General features: G+C 39.2%; 1 protein-coding gene across 2 annotated transcripts in view; it reads right to left on the minus strand.

Moving 5' to 3' along the window:
• The window catches only part of ARFGEF1 (ADP ribosylation factor guanine nucleotide exchange factor 1), a 148,659-nt gene that overhangs the window by 11,748 nt on the left and 124,294 nt on the right, over positions 1-12,617 (minus strand). For both annotated transcript variants that reach the window (XM_042923790.1, XM_042923791.1), the window contains 4 exons: positions 11,543-11,672; positions 9,828-9,963; positions 9,608-9,746; positions 7,616-7,688 (listed from right to left, as the gene is read on the minus strand). In XM_042923790.1, the coding sequence (XP_042779724.1) occupies positions 7,616-7,688; positions 9,608-9,746; positions 9,828-9,963; positions 11,543-11,672 (478 nt within the window). The remainder of the gene's footprint in view (positions 1-7,615; positions 7,689-9,607; positions 9,747-9,827; positions 9,964-11,542; positions 11,673-12,617) is intronic.

Raw genomic sequence — 12,617 nt, forward strand, 5'->3', positions numbered from 1 at the left:
TACAGCAATACAGCATACCAGAAAGAAGCCAGAATGTGTTTTCCAGAGGAACTGAGAATTCTGACTCAACAGTTTTAGCTGGAAGCGAACTCACCTGGGTTTCTGAAAGGAAGACAGGGGCCTGTGTTCCCAAGGAACAGTGCTAATCAAAATGGTATTTTAACTTAGACTTAAAATATCAGTTTATGATTTTTCATTTGCTGTTCTGTATAAAATGGGGATAATGTACCAAATCGGGTTCAAAAAATTTCTAAAAGGATCACATGTAAAAATATTTTTTAAACAGTGACGTGCTACACAAATCTAAAGCCATATTATTATTGTTATAACTGTTCTTAATTATCTTTGTATTTTTCATAAGCATTTAACAAACAAGACGCCTTTAATAATAATTACATAGATCCAGAAGACTCATTGGGTAATTTCTTTGACCATGACGGCCTATAATACACTTTTAAGTAAAAAGTTAAATGGAAGTGGGGCGATTGGGTGGCTCAGTCAGTTAAGCATCCAACTTCAGCTCAGGTCATGATCTCACAGATTGTGGGATCGAGCCCTACGGCTCCACGTTGAGAGTGTGCAGCCTGCTTGGGATTCCTGCTCTCCCTCTCTCTCTGCCCCTCCCAAGTTTGTACTCTCTCTTTCTCAAAATAAATAAACATTAAAAGAAAAACTTAAATGGAAGAATGCATATAGCAACACTTCTTAATTTATAAATCCTTTAAGGGAATGTTTATTTAAAATTAACTATTAAAAGCAAATGTCTCAGGGCGCCTGGGTGGCTCAGTTGGTTAAGCGTCCAACTTTGGCTCAGGTCGTGATCTCGCAGTCCGTGGGTTCGAGCCCCGCGTCGGGCTCTGTGCTGACAGCTCAGAGCCTGGAGCCTGTTTCAGATTCTGTGTTTCCCTCTCTCTGACCCTCCCCCATTCATGCTCTGTCTTCCCTCTGTCTCAAAAATAAATAAAGGTTAAAAAAAATTTAAAAAAAATTAAAAAATATATAAGCAAATGTCTCTTTTTAACTTGTATGTTTTTTCTTGAGAGAGAGAGTGAGAGTGAGTGAGCGTGTGCACACGGGGAAGAGGGACAGAGGGAGAAAGAATCTTTGCAGGCTCCATGCTGAGCAAGAACCGGGATGCAGGGCATGATCCCACAACCCTGGGATCCTGGCCTGAGCCAAAACTAAGAGTCAGACACTCAACTAACTGAGCCACCCAGGTGCCCCAGTTTGTACATTTTAGTAAGTATATTTTAAGGGGGAGATTAATAAGTTAATAGAATAAAAAAATGTATTATCTTACTGAATATAAGTGAAAGTACTGGTTTTTGAATTTTTTGGGTCACTGGCTCTTTTGAACATTCTCATGATCCCTAAAAAGCTTCTCCCCAGAAAACCAAATGTACACAAAAACTAGGTCACAGTATTAGGAATTTAAAACTTCTCCTTTGTATCAGAGGAATTTTTTTTTTTAAGTTTATTTATTTTTGAGACAGAGAGAGACAGAGCATGAACGGGGGAGGGTCACAGAGAGAGGGAGACACAGAATCGGAAGCAGGCTCCAGGCTCTGAGCCATCAGCCCAGAGCCCGACGCGGGGCTCGAACTCACAGACTGCGAGATCGTGACCTGAGCCAAAGTTGGACGCTCAACCGACTGAGCCACCCAGGTGCCCCTCAGAGGAATCTTTTAATGTTAGGCATACTGCATTCTCAGTTTTTCTGATCAACCAATTAAAGACGATTTTTTGGTAATTCTGCATTTTTTAGAACAGCTGTGAACCAGACGTATGCCCACACCTCTCCTTTTAAAAAGGACTCTTTAATGGAAAAGGAGGAACTCTGATGAAAGAAATCTCTATGTATCGAAGTGGAGACATCTCTTAGATATTCCAGACGTGTTAGTCTCCAAATAAAATTTCATTTTTTGAGAAAACTATATGTAAATTTATATACTGTATATATAAATGTATAGAAAAAAGCTGGAAGGATATACACCACAATATTAAACCCTGGAGTTGCAGTGGAAGGGTACAGTATAAAAAGGGCCTTGCATTTTTTTTTTACCCTATTTTCTTCTGTAATTTTTTTTTTAACAATAACTGGGTATTTTTCTATTTTTAATATTGAAAAAATAGTCCTTCACCAAATCAGTGCTGGATATGCACCTGTGCTGGACTGTCACACGCTCACAGTGCTTGCAAGTTTGCTGAACCGAAGAAGACTGACTGTTGCTCTGGGGAAAAGGTGGAAGATGGCCCTAAATTCTTGAAATCTGGTGGTGCTGCCATCGTTCATATGGTTCCTGGCAAGACTATGCGTGTCGAGAGCATACTCTGGGAGAGGAGACAGACAGCTGCTGTGGGTCACCATCAAAGCAGTGGACAAGAAGGCAGCTGGAGCTGGCAATGGGACCAAGTCTGCCCAGAAAGCTCAGCAGGCTACATGAGCGTTATCCCCAATAACGCCACCCCTATCTTTTTTTTTTTTTTTTTTAATGTTTATTTTTGAGATACAGAGAGAGACAGAGCGTGAACAGGGGAGGGGCAGAGAGAGAGGGAGACACAGAATCCTAAGCAGGCCCCAGGCTCTCAGCTGTCAGCACAGAGCCCAACGTGGGGCTTGAACCCACGAACTGTAAGATTATGACCTGAGCCGAAGTCAATGCTCAACCAACTGAGCCACCCAGGTGCCCCAATGCCACCCCAGTCTTATTCAGTGGTGGAAGAACGTCTCAGAAATGTTTGTGTCAATTGGCCTTTTAAGTTTAACAGTAAAAGACTGGTTAATGGTAACAATGCATCGTAAAACCTTCAGAATGTTTTGTGGACCATTTGTTGTGTGTGTGTGTGTGTGTGTGTGTGTGTGTGTGTGTGTGAGTGGCAGTTTTAAGTTATTAGTTTTAAAATCACTACTTTTTAATGGAACAATCAGCTTGGCCAAAAATATGTCACAGAATTTTGAGACCCATTAAAAACAAGTTTAATGAGAAAAACAAAAATAAATACAAAGTAGTCCTTCAGTGCACAGCAAGATATACTCAGCTGAGAATGGCATTAGAAAATACCATAATTTCTTGGCAAACTGTAAGTCGTAGAGAGAAGAGAAAGAAAAGGAAAGCACGGTGCAAGAAGCAGATCTCAGAAGGGGTGGCAGCAGCAGCTCTGGAAGGAGCCACAGAGAGGGTGAGACGGTCCTGAGGGGCTCCGCTGGCTCGCCCCAGGGAGCCCTGCAGCAGCCCAGGCACTGAGCACTCACCTGGCACATGCCGCTCCAACGGCTTTCTGTGCAGTGAATGCCCTGACCTAATTCTCATCACAAGACCACTCTAACACAAGGTCAGGTAACTTGCTGAGGCCACAGAGCCAGTCACTGCACAGTCAGGATTTTATTTTGGGGCTGACTCTAAAGCCCACACTGCAAATTACTATACTATACAGCAGAGGCAGAAAAACCAAAAGGACACAAAGCAAGCAAGGAGTGGGCCAATTTTAAGAAAAACAGGAAACAGAATAAGCTCATTCTGGGCTTAAAACAGGACTTCGTAAGTGGAGTGTGTGATGAACAGACCAGTCCTGCAGATCAGGATCATGGAGCAGCGTGCCCCCAAGGTTCCAGATGTGACAGCTCTCTCGAGACAAACTCACAGTAGTACTTTACTATGAGATCTAAGTTTTAGTCATTGACTATTAGTTGAGAAATTTAAAAGTTGTGGGGGACAAATCAACCAATGGACACTAATATGCTCCTGCTGGCGTCCTGGGTTTAAAACTGAATAAGCCCGTGGGCGCCTGGTTGGTTCAGCTGGTTGAGCAGCCAACTTTGGCTCAGGTCATGATCTCCTGGTTCACGAGTTCAAGCCCTGTGTTGGGCTCTATGCTGACAGCTCAGAACCTGGAGCCTGCTTCAGATTCTGCCCCTCCCCCATCTGTGCTCTATTTCTCAAAAATAAATACAAAAACATTTAAAAAAAAACCCAAAACACCTGAATAAGGCCAGATTAGAGAATAGCACTGTTTCAATGGTAATTTCCTGATTTTGTTAACTGCACTGTGGTTATGTAAGATTTTTTTTTCTTCTTCCAAAGGAAAAACAGAGTAAGGAACTTAGGGATAAAAGGACATCTTATTTTCAAAGAACTCAGAAGTCTTGGGGGCGGGGTTGATGAGTGAGAGAAAAAGGAAGGAGGCAGGGAGGGAGGGAGGGAGGGAGGAAATGATAAAGCAAATACAGTGAAATGATAACATCTGGAGAAACTTGGGTGTCATGTTAGTTTTATGTGTCAACTGTCTAGTGTCTAGTATCCAGTGATTAATACAAGTGTTGCTGTAAAGGTACTGTGTGAATGTGGTGAACATCTACAGCCAGTTGACTTAAGTAACGGAGATGATCCTCAATGTGGCAGAGCCTCACGTGATCAGCTGAAAGGCCGTCAGGTTTCCCTGAAGCAGCAGCTCCTGCCCAGGGCTTTCCAGTCTGCCCTACAGGTTTCAAATTATTGGCCCTAATAATTGCATAGCCAATCCTGTGAAATTTAAATAAAAAAAATATAGATATGTATGTGCATATATCATACACGAACAAACATATATGTACAGACAGAAACAGAGATATTTCCTGCTGGTTCCACTTCACTGGTACAACACTGATGGATACAGATTTTGGTACCATGAAGTGGGGGTGGAAGTGATTTTGGAACTGGGTAATGGTAGAAGCTAGAAGAGTTTTGAGGCTTATGACAGAAAAAGCCTACATTGCCTCAAAGAGACTGTTAGTAGCAATATGGACATTAAATGCAATTCTGGTGAGGATGGAGAACGAGGTAAAATGCATGTCAGAGAAATCTTCTGTCATCCTAAAGAATACATATAATGGTCATGAATAGAATGCTGACAGAGATATGAATGTTAAAAGTTCTTCTAATAAGATCTCAGAAGGAAATTGGGACTATGTTACTGGATAATGGAAGAAAGGCAACAGTAAAATCTTAGTGTGTGAGCATAACTCCACCCGGAAACATGCTTATAATCCAAAGCACTCGGGGCGCCTGGGTGGCTCAGTCGGTTAAGCGGCCGACTTCGGCTCAGGCCATGATCTTGCGGTCCGTGAGTTCTAGCCCCGCGTCGGGCTCTGTGCTGACAGCTCAGAGCCTGGAAGCCTGTTTCAGATTCTGTGTCTCCCTCTCTCTGACCCTCCCCTGTTCATGCTCTGTCTCTCCCTGTCTCAAAAATAAATAAATGTTAAAAAAAAAAATTAAAACAACAACAACAACAACAACAACAACAACAACAAAGCACTCGTGTATCAAAGGTGAGTTTCAAGAACCACTGGCTCAGTTGTGATCATGTGATATATGGTAGCATGTACTACTCATTTATCAAGTTAAAATTTATTAGAAATGTCTGCCTGTCTTGTGGACAGTCACAGAACAAGTTACTTGCAATCCAAGGTTTTCTGCATGTGTTATAAACTGGCAGAAAACTTAGCTAAATTGTGTTGTACTACTGGGTGGAAAGTAGAACTTGTAAGTGATGAACTTGCATATTTAGCTGAGGATATTTTCAAGCAAAAGGTTGAAGATACGGCCTGGTTTCTCCTTGGTGTTTACAGAAAAATGAGAGGATACACAGATACATTGAGGAAGAAATTACTAACTAAAAAGGAACTAGCACTTGATAATTTGATAGGATCTTGGCCTATCCAGACCGCAAAGGATGCTAAAAGTGGAAAACTCATTGTTATGAAAGCATTTCTTTGGATAGCAAGACAACTTTTTGTTGAAAGACATTAGGTATGTGGATTCAATGGATCCAATCAAACATCTCAGCAGAAGCCAAGGAGAGAGAGGAAGTTATCTACAAAGGATCCATGAATAAACCTCTTGACACACTCAAGAGACCCACAGGGATTTTAAGAATGATTTACTGGTAGAAACACAGCCAGCCTAGACTGAGAAGGACAGACTTGGGACAAAATGAAGGAAGGTTATCAGCCTTCTGGGATTCTACAGGCAGGAAGTGGGCTGATGGAGCTGCACGGCTGCAAACATGTGCTAACCTGTAAGAAGTAATGATTTAGAGAGCAGACCTGCAGGATCATAGGGAGGAGCCATGGGCCCAGAGGGCAGAGCATCAAGACACAGAGAATTATCCTCAGGCCTTGAAACTTAATGGAATTTACCCTGTTGGGTTTTCAACTTGTTTATTAGGGCCAGCTACCCTTTTATTCCTGCCGATTTCTCCCTTTTGGGATGCCAATGTTTATCCTATGCTTGTCCCACCACCTGTAATTTGTTTACAGGTCCACAGATGGGGAGGGATGATGCCCCAGAAGAGACCACATACCTAATCTAGATGGCTGTGATGATGAGATTTGGGACTTTTGATATGATGTTTAGAACAGATTTTGGACTTACTGATGCCATAATGAGTTGAAACTTTGGGGAATATTGGAAGGGGGTGAACATACTTGGCCTGAAAGATGAACATTAGTTTCTGGGTGCCAGAGGGCAAACTGCAATAGGTTGAACAAACAGTGGCTCTAAAAAGGTACATCTAACTTGTTACCTCTGGTACTTATGAAGGTTACTTAGAAACAGGGTCTTTAAAGACGGAATTAAGTTAAAGAGTTTGACATGAGACGGCTTATATCTTATCTTACAGACATAAGAAGGCTAGTGTCCTTACAAGAGAAAAACGCAGACAGGATACATACAGATTTGACATCATACAGCCATCTGAAGATGGGGGCAGAGACTGGAGTGATGTGTGTACAAGTCAATGCATGCTAAGGGTTGACAACAGCCACCAGAAGCTGGAAAAGGCAAAGGATTCTCCCTTAAAGCCTCTGGAGGGAACGTGGCCTTACTGATGCCTTAATTTGGGGCCTTTGGCCTCCTGAACTGTGAGACAACAAATTTCTGTTGCTTTAAGCCACCAAGGTTGTGGTAATTTCTTGTGGCAGACCTAGGAAACAAATATATTGGGTGAATCATATATTAGAATTCTTTGTACTGTTTTTATAATATTTCTTTTAGGTCACACTGTATCCAAATTAAAAGCTTAAAATAAATACCCAATAATGTCTTTAACTTGGCATGGAAATCCTTTTACATAACCTCATACCTGCCTCTTAAAACTCTGGACATTATATTACTCTATGTCTCAGACCACCTGTATTATAAAATAATTTAAAATACCTCCTTCATGGCACTTACAGAAATAAATTTTAGCCACCTGGGAAATTCACCACCATGAAATTTAACCTAAGAATTCTCTGCACAGTACATTTATGCCATCTTTTTATTTTTATTTTTTTTAATTAAAAAAGTTTTTTTAGTATTTATTTTAGAGAGAGAGCATACGAGAGAGGGAGGACCAGAGAGAGAGGGAGACAAAGAATCCAAAGCAGGCTCTAGGCTCTGAGCTGTCAGCATAGAGCCCAACGCAGGGCTCGAACCCACAAACTGTGAGATCATGACCTGAGCCAAAGTCAATGCTTAACTGACTGAGTCACCCACGTGCCCCTATGCTATACCTGGACTCATATAAAAGAATTTGGCCCATCAGAAAATTACTTCTCAAAAACAATTTTAAATATGCCTTATTTATGAAAACTTACCAGCTGCTTTTCACTCACAGGAGACAGAGGTGGGGGAGCAGTTTCTCCAGAAGAGGGACGCCAGGTCAAGAGCCTTTAAAATACCAAAATCACACCAGTCATTGAAAGTGTGAAACAGGACACATCAAACATGTTTTCAAACAGGCAGAAAAAAGTCACAAAAATATGCCAAAAACAATATAATCCTTCTTTGATTACTGCTAAAAACAATTTACTAAAAAAAAAAATCTAGTGAAAAGTTTAAAATATGTACCTCCAGGAAACAATTAACTAGCATAATTAAAAGGGTACTCTGGTCATCATTTAAAAAAAACAAACCCAAAAACTACTTCTGAAAAGTTTCAAAAACTTTATAGTAAGTATTAATGCCATTATATATTCTCTATAAACTGAGACTGAGAAAAGTTTGAGACTTTTAAGAAATTCATAGAACTCTTTAGATTCTATTCTTTTAAAGTTTATTTATTTGAAAGACAGAGAGCAAGCACGTGCATACTCGAGAGCAAGTGGGGGAGGGGCACAGAGAGAGAAAGAGAATCCCCAGCAGGCTCCATGTTGTCAGCACAGAGGCTGGCGCAGTACTCAAACTCATGAATTGTGAGATCATGACCTGAGCCAAGAACAAGAGTTGGACCCTTAACTGACTGCGCCACTCAGGCGCCCTGATTCTATTTTTTTTTTTTTAATGTATAACAATAAGTGAAATAAAATTTGGCCCCAAAGGGGAAATGACTTGCCACCCCTGGATTGGGTACTTGGAATAGAAAGATGATTAAGGCCCAAGTTCTTGCTTGTGAGAAGCAGGAGCTCCTGGGAATTGGGTAGATAGGGGCTAGAGACATCATTTCAGTTCCGTATAGAAAGAACTCTGGCACAGTTTCTATGAAGAAATGCTTATTAGATGATCTTTAAGATCACGTACCTTAACTTGAATGTGTAGTTTAATAAACTAAAACAGAAGCAGTTCTTAAAAACAAAAAAAGGAAGTTCAGCCTGACTGGTTTTTGTGAAGACTTCAAAGGGAAAATGGCTAGGCAAGAATTCATACCATCTTTTGACATAAGGGCTACAGATAAACTGACAAAAATGGGTCATCGGTCAGGTAGGTTGCTCCAACAAAATGTGTACCAAAAAAATAAGAAAATCTGACCAACAGTTGTCCTTTCAGTGTATGACCACCTACAGACTGCTTTCCTAGAGGTGTGTCCCTTTTGTTTAACTTCTGATGTCCTATTTATTAGGATACTTAGAAGGGGATCATGTCAGCGCAAATATACTTAACTCATGTCAAGAAAAAGTTTATGATGTTTAAAAATGTGAATCATAGTTTTCATGTAAGTTTTATACACATACACATACATATACGTGTGCCTACTTAATAAGATGTTTTAAGTACGCTTTATATCATCTTATTCAGCAGATTTAAAAGTAGTAGATTTGTGCAGGTCAGAGAGCCCCAAAAGCTGAGCTGGTAAGTAAATTCAATTATGTTGTACAAATAATCCAGGTGCTATTTATTAGTCATTTAGTGACACTATGTCTTAGTCTCTCCGCTGATAAAAACTCCTTCACTACAATTCCAAACTAATCCATCAGAAGATGACAATTAACTGTAAAACATATTTGCAAATTAATTTTCCTTAGATTATTAAATCTACAGTAACTGAAATATATGTTGAGTTTTTCACCCCCCAATCCAAAACCACTGCTTGCTTTAATCTGGATAATTAAAACCTTGTACAAGTAGAATCACTTCAATGTGACCAATAACCACATGACCAATCAGACTCAAGGGTCTGGTTTATAAATAATCTAATTCAAGTATTTGTATTTGTTATGGCTTATAGGACTCTGATTTGCAATAAATGCAAATTCATGGAACACTGAGGTATTTTTAAAAGGATTTCTGTTGTAAGAAATCACTAGTTACTATCAAACTTTTTAGGTCGATCGTTCAATATACAAATATAAAGTTGTAAAAAATCTTCTTACGCATGTGGGATTGTGGTTTTGAAGATATCCAGTGTGCAGTTACAAGTTTTATCCCAGATTTCTAGGGTAAACTTCTCACCATTCAGAATAACAACATTCTCTAAGCAGTTTGTACCAGATCGTGCTAACTGCTCATTGTCTAGAAAAGAAAAGAGCAATTCATTTATGTATTGCCAGGGCCATATTTAACACTTTGTGTCACTATTTGCTATAGACCTACCTTGCTGCACACACCAGTAGAGCTGGGCAAAAATATCATCCAAAAGTACATCACTGAGTACTTCTAAATACTGGGTGAACACATCACAAATTGCATAAAGTGCATGATTACAAGTTGTAGTCATCCATTCAGCTTTCTAGGGGGAAAAGTTGTTAAAAGAAGGTCAGACCATTCATCAACCACCAGAATTCAAGAAAAAAATTTTGCTGGGGCGCCTGGGTGGCGCAGTCGGTTAAGCGTCCGACTTCAGCCAGGTCACGATCTCACGGTCCGTGAGTTCGAGCCCCGCGTCAGGCTCTGGGCTGATGGCTCGGAGCCTGGAGCCTGTTTCCGATTCTGTGTCTCCCTCTCTCTCTGCCCCTCCCCCGTTCATGCTCTGTCTCTCTCTGTCCCAAAAATAAAAATAAAAAATGTTGAAAAAAAAAAATTAAAAAAAAAAAAAAAAAAAAAAAAAAAAAAAAATTTTGCATATTTAAAAGCTAAGTCTGTTCACGTTCCTTTCAGAGCACTCACTTCCCTCTAGAATATTCCATTCACTTCAACTCAGTACAAGATCTATTTTTCTCCACTGTTCCATAACCATCTATATATAAAATACTTTAAATATTTTTTCCATTATTTTTGATTATAAAAAATTACCACTGAATCGTCTTGCTATTAACATTATGACTTCTCAAAACAATATGCATGAATAACAACAGCTGGCCTTGCTCTAGAATATGACAGAATATAAAAGAGAAATAAACAAGAAGAAAATGATAAGAATTTATCCAAATGGGTTTAGCATAAATTTAAAATAAAACTTTTGTGAAGTATGGTTCTTGAAAATACCGTAAATGGTGAATAAGGCCATGCAAAGTAAAGAATTTATTTTTCTCAAGTATATAAAGACTAATCTGGACTGTTATTTTCATATACAGTTTTGTGACAGTGCATATACATCTGTCTACTTAATAAGACTTTTTAAGTAAGAGTCTACCTGTAGATTTAAAAAACACAGATCTAAAGTAAAACTTTGTACAGGCCAGAGAGTCCCCAAAGTTTGCATTTAATATAGCTGTATGAGACAAAATAAGAAAACTTGAGGCTCTCTCTTCCCTACATTTACTGAAATGCATACTATAATTGGTTTGTAGTAAAATACATTGAAATAAAATAAGACATCACTATGTATTCTTTATTCACTTCAGAATAAGAGGTCACTATGAATACTAAAAGAAAACTACTGGTATTTGTAGTTGTGGCAATATTCAAATGAAAAAAAGAAACCAGGGGCATCTGGGTGGCTCAGTTGGTTAAACGTCCGACTTCAGCTCAGGTCATGAACTCGCGTTTTGTGAGTTTGAGGCCCTTGTCGGGCTATATGCTGACAGCCCAGAGCCTGGAGCCTGCTTTGGATTCTGTGTGTCCCTCTCTCTCTCTGCCCCCCGACCCCTGCTCGTACTCTGTCTCTCTCTCAGAAATAAGATTTTTTTTAAAAAATGTTTTTTAAAAGAAAAAAGAAACCAGAAGTCACTGAAAACAACCAATTCATTAACTCAGTTCTATCCCCAAATACTGTTCTTTATTTATAAAGACATACCTTTTATTATAATGAAAAATTCTCTAGTTTTTTTCTTTTCCATGTCCTTAATTTGAAATAGTAAACTGTATTAGGAAAAGTATTAAGAACCTTTTAACTTGACTGTGTTAAATAAAATTTCATTTTCTCTTACCTCTGTCTGCTGTTCTGGTAATTTCATGTTGTCAAAGATTCTGAAAACAATTCTAAATAAATCCTGCCACCAGTGTTTTTCGTAAGTGTGGCCATAAGTTTTCATTATTTCGAACATTACTGTTAAACCCCTAAAATGATAAAACACAAGTAGAAAAACTGGAATACAAAAAAGCATGCTGCATCAGAATCCCCTCTTAAAATAGTTTTCAGAGTTCATAAAGCTAGTGAAAAAGTTTAGAAATAGTTTTAAACTAACACGTGATATTCAATTTTAAGAAATTTCAGCTATAGGGGTGCCTGGGTGGCTCAGTTGGTTAGGCGACCAACTTCGGCTCAGGTTATGATCTCACAGTACGTGAGTTCGAGCGCTGCGTCGGGCTCTGTGCTGACAGCTCAGGGCCTGGAGCCTACTTCAGATTCTGTGTCTCCCACTCTCTCTAACTCTCCCCTGCTCATGCTCATGTGTCTCTAACCCTCCCCTGCTCATGTGTCTCTCGGTCTCTCAATAATAAATAAACATTTAAAAAAAAAAAAAAAAGGAAATTTCAGCTATAAACTAGGTTTCTTTAGGATGCATTTTGTAGGGAAAAACTCCAAAAGCCTTGGCCTTACAATGTTTTATTTCATCTTTCCTTCACTCCCACCCTATCCTTCCCACATTTAAAAGTTGTAAAAGGTAATAAAGATTGCAAAAGATCATCATAAAATGAAGTTCTGGAAAATTTATAGGACTTTTTAGCTAACACTATAATTGTTCATATAGCATCTGTAAACAAAAGGAATTATAAAACTGATTGACTATGACATTCATGTGAGTGGTTTGCTGCCCACCGTATTCTAGGCACAGAGCAATGCCTGTCACCCATGAGGCACACAGTAAGTATCTATTGAATAAACTGCTTAGTATCACATTCACTATCTTTTGTTTAAGTGTTAAAACTAAAACTCAACATTGTCTTCCTGATTCTTTATTACCTTCCTCTAAATAATAATGCCTTCAGGTAACCATTAAAAAGCTTGATCTTTTCTCTATATGTTATTTTCTTCTAACAAAATATAGATATCCCTCCATT

Source organism: Panthera leo, chromosome F2, assembly GCF_018350215.1.
Source record: "Panthera leo isolate Ple1 chromosome F2, P.leo_Ple1_pat1.1, whole genome shotgun sequence".
In the NCBI taxonomy this organism is placed as follows: Eukaryota; Metazoa; Chordata; class Mammalia; order Carnivora; family Felidae; genus Panthera; species Panthera leo.